Raw genomic sequence first — 17,274 nt, 5'->3', positions numbered from 1 at the left:
CTTTTTAGAGAAGTAAAAGACAGTCCCTGCCACAAAGAGAGCTCCCATTCCAGAACGAGGACAAGATGCAACAGGTGGATGGAACAAATAGAGGTAGGGGGACCGGGAGGACTTGGTATTAGTAAAAATAGTACCCAATACAAATCCTACCTCTGGGTTATATGGCATCAGGTTAGCACTTAAGGTACATCTACGCAGCCCTGGGAGGACGCATCCACGTGCGAGCAGACAGACACATGCTAGCTCTGCTCAAGGTAGCGCGCTAAGAATTGCGGTGTGACCACAGTGGCATGGGGGGTGGCTCGGGCAAGCTGCCTGAGTATTGCACTGAGTCATGGGAAAATGACTGGCACTCGTTATCACTAAACATCTCTAGCACCAGGGGCATTCATGGTGCTTTAACATGCACTATTACCATGAAGTGCCTGCCTCAGGGAATCCTCACGCAATGGATGCAACAAGATGCGTTAGGACTGGTGACACATTTACTTATTTTAGGCAGCAGCAAGACCATCACGGTAGCCTATGGTCACCAAAGAAGAGCAAACGAGGATTATATGGGTACCTCCAAGTTTCATACACACTCAAGTGCCTGGCTTGGATATATGGTGGAAGAAAAGCAGTTGTAAAAAACTGCCCACCACAGAATAAGTTATTTAGGCCGGTTTCAGAGTAGCAGCCATGTTAAGTCTGTATCCGCAAAAAGGTACTTGTGGCACCTTAGAGACTAACAAATTTATTAGAGCATAAGCTTTTGTGGGCTACAACGCTTCCGTAGCTCTTGTTCCCTAATACCCCTATTCTACTTGCACTACATTGATGACATCTTCATCATCTGGACCCATGGAAAAGAAGCCCTTGAGGAATTCCACCATGATTTCAACAATTTCCATCCCACCATCAACCTCAGCCTGGACCAGTCCACACAAGAGATCCAATTCCTGGACACTACGGTGCTAATAAGCGATGGTCACATAAACACCACCCTATACCAGAAATGTACTGACCGCTATACTTACCTACATGCCTCCAGCTTCCATCCAGGACACACCACACGATCCATTGTCTACAGCCAAGCTGTACTACCGCATTTGCTCCAATCCCTCAGACAAAGACAAACACCTACAAGATCTCTATCGAGACTGACAGAGCCAGAAGAGTACCCAGAAGTCACCTACTACAGGACAGGCCCAACAAAAGAAAATAACAGAACACCACTAGCTGTCACCTTCAACCTCCAACTAAAACTTCTCCAGTGCATCATCAAAGATTTACAACCTATCCTGAAAAATGATCCCTCACTCTCACAGCTCTTGGGAGACAGACCAGTATCACATTGGTGGATGTGCAGGTGAACGAGCCTCTGATAGTGTGGCTGATGTTATTAGGCCCCGTGATGGTGTCCCCTGAATAGATATGTGGGCACAATTGGCAACGGGCTTTGTTGCAAGGATAAGTTCCTGGGTTAGTGGTTCTGTCGTGTGGTATGTGGTTGTTGGTGAGTATTTGCTTCAGGTTGCGGGGCTGTCTGTAGGCAAGGACTGGCCTGTCTCCCAAGACTTGTGAGAGTGTTGGGTCATCCTTTAGGATAGGTTGTAGATCCTTAATAATGCGTTGGAGGGGTTTTAGTTGGGGGCTAATAACATCAGCCACACTATCAGAGGCTCGTTCACCTGCACATCCACCAATGTGATATATGCCATCATGTGCCAGCAATGCCCCTCTGCCATGTACATTGGTCAAACTGGACAGTCTCTACGTAAAAGAATAAATGGACACAAATCAGATGTCAAGAATTATAACATTCATAAACCAGTCGGAGAACACTTCAATCTCTCTGGTCACGCAATCACAGACATGAAGGTCGCTATCTTAAAACAAAAAAACTTCAAATCCAGACTCCAGCGAGAAACTGCTGAATTGGAATTCATTTGCAAATTGGATACTATTAATTTAGGCTTAAATAGAGACTGGGAGTGGCTAAGTCATTATGCAAGGTAGCCTGTTTCCTCTTGTTTTTTCCTACCCCCCCTCCCCCCCAGATGTTCTGGTTTAACTTGGATTTAAACTTGGAGAGTGGTCAGTTTAGATGAGCTATTACCAGCAGGAGAGTGAGTTTGTGTGTGTATGGGGGTGGGGGGGGATGTGAGAAAACCTGGATCTATGCAGGAAATAGCCCGACTTGATTATGTAAAGAGTTGTCACTTTGGATGGGCTAGCACCAGCAGGAGAGTGAATTTGTGTGGGGGGGTGGAGGGTGAGAAAACCTGGATTTGTGCTGGAAATGGCCCACCTGATGATCACTTTAGATAAGCTATTACCAGCAGGACAGTGGGGTGGGAGGAGGTATTGTTTCATGATCTCTGTGTGTATATAAAGTCTGCTGCAGTTTCCACGGTATGCATCTGATGAAGTGAGCTGTAGCTCACGAAAGCTCATGCTCAAATAAATTGGTTAGTCTCTAAGGTGCTACAAGTACTCCTTTTCTATTTCCCTATGTTAAGTATCCTCACACCTTCTTGTCAACTGTCTAAATGGGCCATCTTGATTATCACTACAAAAGTTTTTTTCTCCTGCTGATAATAGCTCATCTTAATTAATTAGCCTCTTACAGTTTGCATGGCAACTTCCACCTTCTCTGTATGTGTATATATATATATATCTTCTTACTATATGTTTCATTCTATGCATCCGATGAAGTGGGCTGTAGCCCATGAAAGCTTATGCTCTAATAAATTTGTTAGTCTCTAAGGTGCCACAAGTACTCCTGTTCTTTTTATTTAGACTGCTTTCAAGCTCAAAGACAAAAGGAATAGCTTTTATTTGTCAGCTGAGGTCACTTTTCTACCCCAGAACACAAAGCTATTGTTCAAACAAAAGATGTGTTTTATTTCATTTATTTTAAAATAATGAGAGGAAAATGCTTAAACCTTACTTGCATGCCCTGTGGCCATTTTGGTTTCTGAAACCACATTGCAACTTGGCATGAACCTATTGCCTTGTTTACCAAGAAACTCTAAACCTTTTAATGGTACATGATGCTGGTCCAGCCTTCTGAAGTACAGCTACACATATTTTCAGTCATTAATATTTTTCCTCTCTCACTAAACTCTCCTGTTATCAGCTCCTTTGACATAAAACTTGAAGAAAAACTTTTGGCAATAAAAACAATCCCATGTCTTGGGTTAGTGGATGAGTAAGTGTGGAGCTAAGTTAGCCTTTTCACACAATCATCGTCTTGAAAGTTACTTTCTAAAAAGATCTCTTATATCTTCATTTCTGGAAACCGCAGAGCTGAGGGGTAGGGAGTTTCTCTGAAAAGAGACAAGAACTGACTATGCATACATAGTGTACAACACTACATGGCAAAGATACAGATGTGGTGCCATGTGCCAACAAGCTTCTCAGCAGGTGTCAGCTTCAGGGGAGGTTCCATTCCAAACCTCTCGAACGTAGATCAGAGTTACAAAGGCTCCCCAGCACCTGCCACGATAGGTACAACTCTCCTGCTTCCATCCCATAAAGAGACCTCTCCTTTCAGTAATAGCCTTGCTGAAGTCTTCAAGGCACGTGAGCTTCTCTCCACAATTCTACAAGATGATTAATTATTCATTATTTTTACTACGGTAGCATCAAGAGGCCTCAGCTGAGACTGGGTCCCAAATCTGCTAGGCACTGTACATACCCATAGTAAGAGAGAGCAATATTTCCAACCTCAAGCATTCAAAATTCATTAATCAAGCCCTCAAAATCATGAGATTTGCTTAAAAATAAAAGGTTTTTACAAATAATTTTACGTTAGTTTTGTTTTCTGGCATCATAGCCTTCAGGATTCATGTTTGCAACCTTTTTTTTTTGCATCTATGAGGGCTAGAAACTTATTTAAAAAAACTAAAAACTGAGATTCTCACTTAGTCACACAAATCCAGGAGCTGGGGCTTTAAACAAATATTGCCAGACGCACAATACAATTATGAGCTAGCAACAAGCAGGTAGTCTCTGCCCCAAAGAGCTTACAAAACTAAACAGACAAGACAAACAAAGGATGGGTAGGGAACCAGCAAAGAAAGATGTGTCATCTTAAAATGTTGTTTTCTCCCACTTTGAAAGTCTTTATACTTCCTGTTTTTCTGAAAATATGTGAGAATGTATCAGGACAGCCAATGACATGAGCAATGCATGGAACAATGCATTCAAGAATCTCTTCTGAGAACCAGGACGTTCCAAGAGGATTGCACAGAAAGGGAGAAAAATAAGCTATAAATTAACATTTTTTTAATATCACCAGTGTGATTAGTGAGGGCACCGAACACCAACCTGTGAATAACTCCTGCTTGCTTTGCTCTTACAGGGCTGGTTTACTCTGAAAAATGCCTGCATGAAAACAGTCCCTCGTAATTCAACAGAGCTGGTCCTTGGGTGTACTGTGTTCATTCACACTCATCTATGACTTTTTAATAATCTTCAGTGAATCATTTTCACTCATCTTCAGTGATTAAAAGGCTTTTTTCATACCCCTTTTTATTCCGGTTACTTCAATATTGCTCGAAGAGTGAGAACTGTATTCCCTTCCTCCTTGTGCATCCACAGCATTGGTCACTAATGGTTGATTTATACACAGCTTGTGTATCGCTTTAACTATAGCAGTTTAGAAACTGATGAAGTTAAAACAGTAACAGTTCCTTAGTGTGGATGCAGTTGTACTGGTATCTAAACTTAAATGATTTGGCATAAAGGCGTTTATAACACCATAGCAACAAAAGGCATGTGTAGTCACACAAATCCAGCACGGATTTCTGCAGCACAGCCCGACCTCTCTTCTATTTATCTCTAAGATCACTTGCATGACAAAAGTACTTGCATTTTAGAGTCCTTCTACGCTAACCCTGAGGTTATTTAGCCCTCTGACATCAACTGAGCACCGTGGAAGTGACTGCAGTTTTACAAACAGGATTACAATTGGCTTCAGGTGGGGATAAAAACAGAAGTAGATGTTCTCATGACACAGCCTTAGCAATAAAAGAACAAGTGAAGACGAAAAGCAGAAATATGAGATTGGAGCTAAAGTGCTTCTAAGTGGAACATTTTCCAGAATTTCCATGGATGTATCACCAGTTCTTCAAATAGTTTTAGAGTTATGAGGAGGAGACTAACTCCATCTATTAGTAAATTAAATGCTGTAAGAAGGTCTGTCATAGAACCACATACGGTCTTTGTCTACAGCAGCTAATAAATTAAACATCCAATGTTCTAAAACCACTCCATAATAGGGTTTAAAAGCCACCTTTTATACTGCAAAACTAAGTTTGTAGTATACCTTCATAACAAGGCTTCTCCTGGCACTTTACAAACAATGCATTAGAAAGCCCTGGTTTTATATGCCAAAAATCTTAAGCCAAATCATTTAAGTTTAGATTTAAATACTAGGGGCAGACTTGACATTTAAAATCTCCGCTAAGAACGAATTCCACAACATTTCCCAGCTCTGAAGGGCAAGTTCTGAGAGGCAGATGGAAAGCTCTCGATGAGCAGCAGTCATTCCTGGGGTACGGAGAATGCATGAAGTGCAGTTCTTTAACAGGAAAGCAGTGTACACCTTTGAAGCACTGGGGATGTCCTGTGAACTTTCAGCTTCTGTGACAAGTCTTGCTGCTGAATTTTGAACCAGCTGCCTGTGATACCATGTCACATTCCTGAGACAGGCAAGCACAGCATTGCAGGAGCCCTTTGGTCACTAGGGCATCGGTTGCTTCTAAACCAGTTTATGACAATAGGTACTGATGCTCCCATCTGTTCACTGACAAAGCCCCATTTCCACTAGATTTTCCTGTGCGCTGCCGATGATTTGAAGTTTTTCTTCATGGACACTTCAGGCATCTGGCCTTCAAGGCCCTTTGCAAAGAATGGAAATCCCAGGTAGGATGTCTCCAAAAGGAGTATACAAAAAGCACTCTGAGGCCCTTTATCCAATTACTAGACTCCTGAACTGCATAGACTTCAATACTTGCTTTTTGGTGTTTTCTTGACTATTTAATTGAAGCTTATTTTTTACCCCATACCCATAAATGGATAAGAAGATCCACTGGTACATGAAAGTCTGTACCCCTAAACCTTTGGGACTTGTCCCATGTCCTGAATTTATTAAGTTATTTACCCAGATCCAGGTTGTAACTTTGATTGGAGAGCTCATTCTCATGGCAAGAACAAACAAAATGACCATTATTAAATGGCTATGCTGCTGCTTGCGTAACCAAGTGCAAGTACTGTACGCATGCTCTCTAATTCACATTGTCCATATTAGAATTTTAAGCCTTCTGGAATAGAAACAGAGTCTTTTTTAAACAGTCAACAGCACCATGCAACGTTGTCATGCAATCTATAGAAGAAGGATTTCTTGTAGTGAATCGTGCACATGTTCAACAATTTAAGCTTTCCCTTCATCTTCATGAAAACTTGCTTTTAAATAAATGCAAGCAACAAAATTATAGTTAGAGTCTAAGAACTGCTACCCCAAAACAGGCCGTATTTCCATTCTCTATTAGCTTACATCCTGTGCTTCTCTACCAAAACTATCCAGGTACAGTAGAACCTCAGAGTTACGAACACCAGAGTTACAAACTGACCGGTCAACCACACACCTCCTTTGGAACCGGAAGTACACAATCAGGCAGCAGCAGAGACCAGGGGAGCAAATACAGTACTGTATTGTGTTAAACGTAAACTACTAAAAAAAAATAAAGGGGACGTTTAAAAAGATTTGACAAGGTAAGGAAACTCTTTCTGTGCCTGTTTCATTTAAACTAAGATGGTTAAAAGCAGAATTTTTCTTCTGCATAGTGAAGTTTCAAAGCTGTAGTAAGTCAATGTTCAGTAGTAAACTTCTGAAAGAACCACCATCACGTTTTGTCCAGAGTTATACACGTTTCAGCCTTACGTACAACCGCCATTTCTGAGATGATCATAACGCTGAGGTTCTACTGTATTGGGAACAGTATATTTTCTCTTGAACCACCATTTATTTGGGCCCAGGTTGCAATACCCTTACTCCTACCAAACAGTACCTTACAACATGGGGAGTCTCAATGATTTGAAGGGAGACACAATCTAGCTCTCCATGATTCCATTCCACTCTAGCCTTGAAAAATTAGAGGTGATGCCTGCTAATGTAGGGACAATCGACATTTTCATTTAAAACAACAAGTATGTAAAATACTCTATGAGAAGTGCAATCTATCTAGTATTACACGGGAACACACACAGTAGACATCTGTATTTGAGACAGACCTGAATATACACGGCATATTGCAAAGAATTTGTAACCACAAGCACTCAGTGGAAACCCAGGGAAATGTACCTGTTTCTAATCATTGTAACATGTCTCTTTCACTTTCCCAGTGAAATAACAGAGTTCAGTTCCCAAACAAGAAACCACTGGGTTAATCAGCTGGTAACATTGAGTTGTGTTAACTAATCACATCAGATACCCAAGGAAAAACTGCTTGCCTGTTCCCCAAAATCCCACTGCTTACATGTCGAAGTGGGATTTTTTTTTTTTTTTAATTTGACTCCTGCAAAAACCTTTTCCTACGTAAATTGCAATGTATGGCAGTTTTGCATTAGACTCACGTACTGATGTGTGGTTTCCATCATTTTCTCTCCAATCCACATCAGGTGTCTGTTTCTCTTAAACACCTTTCCCAAAAGGAAGGAAGAAAGTGCCACACTTAAAGAATATAACTTTTGTTCCAACACCATTCAGGATTTTAGTGTTTATTCTAAGCACGTTACTCCAAGAAGGTTGCTGCTTGGTGTGCTATAGGATCCAAATGGAGTAGTTGAAAGATCTATTATTGTATTGCCAGCTCAGGGAAGATTTAAGCAAAAGCTACCAAGTAGCTAGGAGAGACAAAGCTGGATAAAAGGGAGACCAGAGTATTATTATTTAGGTCTTATAAAGCAGTACAGAAGTGCCAAGACACTTCACAAAATGAAAACTAAGCTCCTGCCCCAAAGAGTTTGCAGTGCAGGTTACAGGCAAACAACAAGGACTGAAAGACAAGATGAACGTCTGGCCACTTAAGATGTTAGTGAACATGTATTGAGGGTTACAAGGGGTTTTAAATGATTTATTCAACCCATAAGTCACTACAGTTCATAAGGAAGAAGGGCAGTTCAGGAATAGAGGACAGGATAAAAGATATCACAGAAGTGGGGATGAGGAATGGATCATCCAAAAAAAGCTGCATGAAGGGAGGCAAAAGAAGACAGGAGAAGGGAGACTAAGAAGATATGGAGGGCAGTGACGGCAAGTACAAGTGACACAAGCTTGATTGGAGAGGCCATTGGGAGCCAGGGAAGGGGTGTTACGGAAGGGTGAGTACGGCTGCAATTACACATCTGAGTCTGGCAGGCACTAGATGGGAGGCTTCGGTGTCAGGAAGGCGAAAGAGGAGGAAGTCAAGGGATGAGATGACAGACCTGGGAAAGAGGTTTGCAGAGAGGATGGAAAGGGACGGACAGAACTTGGAAAGGTTACAAAGATAAAACCCAGGAGATCTGGTGAATGTGTCTATGTGGGACCCCCTGCTCCAAAATACAGCCCACCAATGTCATGGGGAGAAGACCAAGGGGGAACCATGGTGACAATACGTTTAGATACATTCTGCTCTGATTCAGCCTTAAGTTAAGGAATTTTTCTCTCAGTAACAACAACAACAACTACATTTTGTAAAACAACATGGAGCTGAGGAGAGGGGAAGAAGTTCCACTGGACCTGAGGTGGTTTTCAATCACCATGTGAAATGATGCAGGTAATGTGATTTAGTGGGTTCTAGTAGGGATGTTACACAGCAGCTCTGCAAACATGGTCAACAACATCACTTCAAAATTGGAGTCACAAAATGCACATAGAGAATAGACAACCCACTAGCAGCATACCCTAAAATATACTGATACTCTTCCGCTAATTATTTCCTACCACAGTCCATGGAATTTCGGAGGAGGAAATTGTTTGCCTTTAAATTTGTCAAATATCAACTGTTTCCACTAGCAAGTAGCCAAAAAACATGTGCAACTGACCTGACTGTGATATGTTCATGGAAATCTGCCTGACAATGTCTACATATAATTCCCACAAACAGCACGGCGAATATTTGAAATTTGAGCAGTTTTACTGGACATATTAGTCACATGCTATGCTTCTGTTCCATGACTGGATGAAAATCACTCTTAGGTTCTCTTTTCTGGTGAAAATTTTGATGACTGTAAGTTCAAAGTTTGCTTTCCATGAACATTCTGCAATATTTGCTTGAACTTAATTGTTCTGATACACATTGATGCTTTCTGCACATAGCCTAGTGAATGAGATTACTGGCAGCCAGCAAAGAGACTACAAATACAAAGAAAATGAATTTGTTTAAGAACTCAGTTATTCACTGAACATTTTCTACATCATTCACAGAGCTCTAACTGCAATTCAGATTTGTCTCCTACTCTGTAAGTGTTGTCAACCATCTAAACGAAGTATAGTATGGAAATAAAATGATTTGTGTAACAACTTTAGAACTATTGGGGCAGATTGTTTTAAAAATAAACATATATCGAGGTGAACAGCATGTTTACCTCTATGTTTCTTGGTATCATTAATGAGGAGCATGACAGTTAATCAAAGGCAGCTTCCAACATAAGATGATCCCAGAACTGAACTAGTGCATTTCCTGACATACATCCTAGAAAAGCTCCCAACTGTTGCCTAATTTTGCCATGAGATTCTGCAGTAAATATGCATTTACAAAAATCTCCTCATTCATTCTTTGTCTCCTCCCCTGAGGGCATCTCTCATTGTAATGGATCTGTGGGCTCTCCCGCAGAAATAGATGAATCATATATATTAATTACTGAGTGAGCATAGTACACAGAAGTCTCCCTCCACTGACAGGAACTAACCAAGTCTGCAGGTTTCAGTTGTGAAACTTACAACCCTATGTCTCCCTTTGTATGTTGCATAAGATCCTTCAGGCTGGGAAGCTTTCATGGCTCTGAATAAATTAACCCAAATGTTCAAGGGGAGAGAGGGCTTCTAGCCTTAGAAAGCATCAATTTAGCCATCCAATAACCAAAGCCTTGGCAAGTGTTTGTTTTTTTTTTTTAATTATTATTTATGATGGGTGATACAGACCACCAGAGAGATTTTCTGAATTGGGTTCTGCATTCAATAGTGATTTTTAGAGCTCTCCTGATGTCAAGAATATGCCAGATGTGTTTTTAAATTTTTTCACATATGGACAAAAAAAGATGAAAAAAAATTTCTTATAATCAGGTTTATTTTTGGAACAAAAGCGGCGTTAACTCTCAGCAAAACTTTGCCCTCATGCGAGAGACAGGTCTGCTGTTCCCGGATAAGACTTGCACAACTGAAAAAGACACTTGCTCAAGTAATTGCAACCAGGATGAGATCCCTTAAAGAGAGAAATTCTCAGGGCACTCCTGACAAGGAATCAAAGGGGTGCTTCGTCTGGGCACGCTGTACAAGAGTTAGCTCCCAAATGGAGCTCTCATTGACGTACAGTTGAAAAGCGAGGCAGCTCTTAGAAAGCTTATGTCTGGATTAGAGGACAATCTGGCTCCTGCTTGGTGTCTCTGGTGAGCTGGAAATAGCTACCACTTGGATTTTAGAGTCTGATTTAGGCTCATATTAAGACTTTACTGTAAGACCTTCAATAACAATAAGCATATATATAAGTATATATATGTTGTTTGCCTTGACTGTAAATACCCATGATCATGATTTAGCACTAGGCCTTACCTATAGCCCGGCCCCTTGAGGATGCCACCTGTGGAATACAGATGTGTTAAAAACACATCCAAATCCCCTAATTTAATAGGTCCCTCTTAAATATCATGTAGCTAAATTTAATTTCTCTGGGCACTGCACTGAGCAGTGGTGGCCACCTATATTGGCTACAAGAACTGGGACCACCTTGGACAATGTAAGGCCACCTTCCTCAATTCTGATTTTTTAAAAATGTGATTGTACTGGAGAACATTGTGAACTGAAAGAAACAATCAGCTTTTGGCCATGGAAGACAGAGCATGACTGAAGCTGTGGCCTACTGTTTTCTTCATCTGGAATAAGACATCAGTAATTTCACTGGATCCTGGATGCAAATAGGTCCACTGATGGATAGGGGACCCACCCCCCTACTCTACTCATGGAGCTTGGGCTGTAAACACCACTCTCCTGGTCCCATCCGTTTCCTGTGTAGCCAGCTGTTATGCCTGCCCAGACCAGACATGCTGCACTGGAAGCAGAGCTTTCTAAATAAGATTGGTTCCAAGACCGATCCCTGAGGAACTCCACCAAGTCTGAACCACTGTAGTATCCCCTTTAATCAGTTCCTTATCCATCCTCAATAGTAGGGCCACTCCCAGCCTGACGTGACTGATGGGTCGTGTACCAAGCTGCAAGCAGGTACAAGACCCGTTGGAATGGATCTGCGGACTTTCCCTGAGAAGAAGAAATTCCAGTCTAGGTAGATATTCCCCTTAAATGCCTCTCCTGAACATCTTATGGATGAGGGAAATATGCAAACATGTAAACCAGGAGCTATTACATTGAATGGCTCAATGGAGCAGTTGCTTTTAAAATCCTTACAAATCTGATCAATACAGTCTCAATACAAAAGTGCTCAGAGTTTCACATTTTAGTTCTGAATGGACTGAAATTTGCAGTTTCACTATAAATTTACAGATGGTTCAAAAGACAATGAAGCAATAGTGTTAACAGAAGAGAGTCTGGACTTTTTGAAGACTATTTAAAAAATCTGCTTGTGTTTTGTGCAGACTGGTAGTAAGACAATATTGTTATTTAACTTTGCTTCAGAACTGCTAGCATACAATATAATTAAAAATAATTTTACTGGCCTCACATTTCCTTTCATCTGTGATCTTGTATCTCTGTTTTATTGCCCTGTTATAATACACTGTACCTTGGTCTGAATGACAGGAGAATTTATTGGCTGTGTTACTCAAAAGCAAACAAAAAACCTTCGTGGGAGACACAACTGCCAACAACCTTTTTTGGAATCATGTCTCTAACCTTCGTTACTGTGAATCATCACAGGATGATCACATCAGATGATCTCAAAGAAACAATATAGAGACTTTATTATCTGCATTAGTATGAATGTGATCATCATGCCATATTTCTAAATCAAACGCACTACGGAAGCTTTTCTGAATTAAACAGAACTCTCTCAAGTCCACCCACTACTTGTCTGGCAGTGCAGGTATTCAAATGGAAAGCTCTAAAATTCAAATCTGCAGGATTTGGCAAATGGAACGTTTTGTTCTGCAGGTTTACTGTACAGGAGAACCTCAGAGTTACGAACACCTCGGGAATGGAGGTTGTACGTAACTCTGAAATGTGTGGAACTCTGAACAAGACATGATGGTGGTTCTTTCAAAAGTTTACAACTGAACATTGACTTAATACAGCTTTCAAAACTTTACTATGCAGAAGAAAAATGCTGCTTTCCCTTTATTTTTTTAGTAGTTTACATTTAACACAGTACTGTACTGTATTTCCTTTTCTTTTTTTTTTCCATCTCTGCTGCTGCCTGATTGTTTACTTCCGGTTCCAAATGAAGCGTGTGGTTGACTGGTCACTTAGTAACTCTGGTGCTCGCGACTCTGAGGTTCTACCGTATAATAGTTTCAAGTCGAGACTAGGCAAAACAGAAAACTTAAAAGGCAAAAGTGAAATGCAAGTTCAAGAGGTACAAACTGCTCATATAAGTATTACAAGTTTTCCCGCACTAAATACCAAGAGGGAATTTCAGCCAAGAAGGACCTTGAAAAAGGTATCATGTTCTTTTATCCAGGTACAGCGTATCCCAGATCATGCAGTTCTACTAAAACTTAAAACCCAAATGAGGCAGGCAGATATAACTCCCACGACGACCGAAGACAGATACAACTCAGATGAAGTTACATCTCTTATTATGACAGTCATGTTGGTTCCGTATATACCCATGCCAAGAGTTAAGAATACAGTTTAAAGAGTTCTGCTTTGAGGGCAATTAAAAGAAGAAAATAAAACTTCTTTAATACTCTACTCACATTTAAGAAGAACAGATCTGCATGGAAAATTAAACATGAATGTGTGTGCCAAATGCTAAAAATAAACACTGGGAGAGTATTTTGTAAGATACATGTCATACCATCAGGAAGTTGTTTGCAGGACAAGGCATCATCAAGGTCCCTGGCAGTTGATGGATCAATGGTGAAGATACATTCTTTCCTATCAACGAAAAAAGGGAACTTAACATCTTTTTTTGTTTTGCACCAGACACGCAGCCCACCAGAAAAGCCCAGCCAACAGTGAAGTTTTCAGGAGTAAAGCCATTGAAACATATCACATCTTCCAATCTAATTGTTTCTCCACCTTCAGAAATCCAGCATCCCTCAGAAAAAGGCATTTGGAATAATGGAACAATTAGAGGATGCTGACTTGTGTGACATTTTCCCCCCTTGGAACTGTTTGTTTTACAGCTTTCCCATCTAATTATCAATTTTCTTCCACAAAAGTACACAATCCATACCGCAAAGTTCTGCTGTCTTCCATGGGGGTGAAAAGTCCTTCCTGCCCCAACTCCTTTTTGACAAAGTAGGACACAAAACTATGACAATTTTATACATTACTTTTTTTTAAACAGTGTTTACAAATAGCGAACTTTGGCATCGTGACTTGATACTGGAGTAAGTCATCTGAAGACAGGGAGTACAATGGAGCAGGAGACATTCCAAGTATTTGGCAGGGACGGAAGAGAGTGAGGGTACGTGAATGGAGGAGCTCGCAGCACTTGAACATATCCAGCCTTTCAAAATTGACTAGCCCTGACACAAATCTGCTCATGTACTCTACTTCTCACAAATAATAATAAAAAAGAATGGTATTTAATTCTCCTGGGGCTAGTAGAATTTTGAAGGTTTTCCTTAGCTATTTGTTAACAGAAAGTACAGAGCAAGTGGGAATAAAAATGAAAGACTCAATGGCCATAATGGAATTATGAAAAGTTGATGGAAACAGACTAGTCTCCACATAAAATCCTGGAGCTTTCAGGAGCCCACTGGCAAAGCTGTATGTTGCCTGTAGAAAATACAAATCTGCAGATATATTCCAAACACAGCATATGTAAGTGCTCTGAATTCTCAGCATGCTGGGAACCTGTATTTCTTTAAGTACTGCACCCGAGTTGAGTAAAAGGAGATTGTCACCAGCTAGTAAAACTAAATTGAACATGAATAACCTTCATCTCTGCTGTTAAGTCCTGAATAAAGCCAGATGCCACATCCTCTCTAATGCCATGGACAAAGTTAGAGCAAAATAGAGTCTGCAAAACGTTTAAGACCCAAGCTGAAAGATCACAGAGTGAAATCAAGTGACACTGTTTGTTTGGTCTCAGTTCAGTCCTTAGTCAAGTTAACAGACACTGTACTGTAAAGTGGTTTATGCAGTCATACATGCTATAGCGAGACTAGTGTGCATCTCTAGGAAAAATGGGCTCTGAAAAAGATTTGAATCAGCGTGAACCTCAGAGAAAGTTAGAGAAGGAAGTGGATGCTAGGTCAGCTAACTAGAATTAGCTAATCGATTTTTTAGCACTCAGAGGCCTCAGTTAAGACTGGAGACCCACTGAGGTAGGCGTCATACAGACACATTAGAAGGTGCAGTCCCTGTCTCAAAGAACTTACAACTACTATACAGAATCTGTATAATACCTTCTGTCGATAGACAGAGTCATATATCAATAGTAGTGGAATTATAAAAATACCAGAAATGGGAAATAAATCTAGGTAGGCAGCAGGTTTGTTCCAAGAGAGATAAGACAGAACACAGCGTCTGACTTCAAGAACCATTACATATTAAAGAGCAGTTTGGCAGAGTACACTAGCGAGCTGTAAGCTGAAGCCTAAGGCTTGAATGCCCAACAAATGAATCATTTTAAATTCCTACGTCAAGGGCCCCCTTCAGTAGGGGCTGAACGAACTACGGCAAACTTCCTGTAATGCACATGGACTGGGGCAGGGATCCAACTGCAGACCGTTCTGGGGCATGCGGTGGGGTGGGTGCTATAGCATATTTTTCTTCCCAGTATAATCTTAAGAATGAGCGCAAACCCCACATACCCCACGCTGAGAAAGTGAGGCTGCTGAGGGACAGAGACTGATTCTCGTAGCTATCTCCTTTTTGGCCAGTTTCTCTCTTCAAATCAGTAAGTCTCAGTTCACTGATGCTACTCCCAGTAGGAGATGCACAGCTGAGAAGCACATGGTTTATTAAATTGCAAGAAGTGTGTGGGTTAGTTAAGGGAGGAAGGGATGGATTACATTTACATCTAAAGGAATATTGCCAAACATATAGAGAGATTAAACCGTACAAGTGTCATGTGAATTTAGAAGCTTCAAAATCTACGCATGTGCACACACACAGCTCTGTGTATTTCTAGCACACTCATTACTGTAGTTCTTAGCTGTTACTGGTAGTATCTATTGCTATTTGTCTGATATTAGCATAAATTTGTGCAATTCTGCCAAACATACTAAGGAAATTTCTAATGCGCCGAACTTCCATTAGCCTTTGAAAATCTCCCCCAATACATTAGTTTTCTCATCCTACAGCAAACCTGCCTAATCCTCAGATAAATGTTCACTTTTGATCCTTTATTACATATATCCAAAGAAATTGGAAATAACTAATGATACTGGAAGATGCAAGATCTTCTAAACTGCACTGATTTTGATCTGCTTACAGTCCAGCTATCCAGCACCATAAATCAACCAATGTAATGACCTACAAACCATCTTGCTTTCATAAATACATACTCCTTACATTAAAAATCCATCAATGCATGGAATTTCAAGTGATCTCATTCCAAGGAACAGTTCTTACATAATGTCCCTATTTACCATTCTTCGAAGAATCACGTATGTACAGTGCAAGCAAACCCGCCACGTATACGAATATGCCACGTGCTTGCCTGCCTGGTAAGGCACGGGGCCATAGGTAAGCAGGTACTTACTGTAAGTATCCCAGAGAGACAGCTATCATATATAATCTTACTTTTTTAGGGCATTTAATCTAAGATAGAAGACAACACCGACCTGAAACCAACTGCCCACTTTACACTGACAAGGTTTAAAGGACGGGATTAAGAGTTTCTTAAATCCAAGTACGTTTCTTCTTATTGCAATGGAATAGATAGTTTATTCCAGCTGTTTTGGGCTGCAACCACAAATGTGCGCCACCCATAGCGATTTGTAGCTCTAGGCAGTTTAAAAATTAATAGACTGGTTTCAACAAAGTGCACATTTGCAGTCTGCATTGGAAAGAAGGGAACATAAATATGCCACTGCCAAACTCTGAATACATTTATACAATGTAGCAACTAATGGAGCTGCCTTGCTTTCAGACACTTGGCCAATGAAATCTATTGTAGAGGTCAAGGGTGGGGCCCGAGTTCATGAGAACACAAAGCAGCAGGGATTGTTGTATATACTTCCAGCCTCTGTAGTGCTACCATAGATGCATTTCATATGCTATATCACCAGCATCCAGGATAAACATTCGCTACTGCTGAGCAACCTGCTTCCTTGCAAAAGCTAGCCTGATACAAGGCTCCCAGAGTGAGGTATTTATCCTTATATAGGTCAAAATGAAGGCACCCCTTACAAGCAGCCATGTGCGGTACAGTTAGGATTTTTTTAACAACATGTTCAAAATGGGAGGGGGGGGGTTAACTACTCAAGGGATCTGAACCTGGAGCCTTTCAATGAGAGTTTTGCCCTGTGCAAAGATTATGGGGGTCAGAGAAAGTCTCTGAACAAGCAGTATGATGCAAAAAGTTCCACAGAATAAGGGCTAGGTGGACAAAGTCATGGATCCAAGTAGCCAAGCATATGGTATACTGGACCTACATTCTGAAGCAAGCACCTCTGACTTTGTGGTATGGGAGTGCTCACATTTTATCACAAACTGATGCTTCTGTAGCAGGATAGGAGGCATAGAAAGTCTTTAAACTGAATTCTGCATAACAGTGACTGCATTATTCACGTAATAAAGAAAACTTCTGGTTTTGATTTTTATCATTACAGGCAGCTGCAGGAGCCAGTACTGCAAAAAAACAGAGGCCCAATTACAACATTTACAGTCCTTCTATCGTCCATTGACCTATATACTGACTGAAGGGATGGGGCTTCAATCAAAGGACAGAT

At 40.8% G+C, this 17,274-nt stretch overlaps 1 protein-coding gene across 3 annotated transcripts in view; it reads right to left on the bottom strand.

The window, feature by feature from the left end:
- The window catches only part of DIS3L2 (DIS3 like 3'-5' exoribonuclease 2), a 282,912-nt gene that overhangs the window by 131,174 nt on the left and 134,464 nt on the right, over window positions 1-17,274 (bottom strand). For all 3 annotated transcript variants that reach the window (XM_048863668.2, XM_048863662.2, XM_048863667.2), the window contains one exon: window positions 13,221-13,300. In XM_048863668.2, the coding sequence (XP_048719625.2) occupies window positions 13,221-13,300 (80 nt within the window). The remainder of the gene's footprint in view (window positions 1-13,220; window positions 13,301-17,274) is intronic.

Source organism: Caretta caretta, chromosome 9 (assembly GCF_965140235.1).
Source record: "Caretta caretta isolate rCarCar2 chromosome 9, rCarCar1.hap1, whole genome shotgun sequence".
Lineage (NCBI taxonomy): Eukaryota > Metazoa > Chordata > Testudines > Cheloniidae > Caretta > Caretta caretta.
Note: the sequence above shows the minus strand (reverse complement) of the source record. Positions and strands in the feature narration are given on the sequence as shown.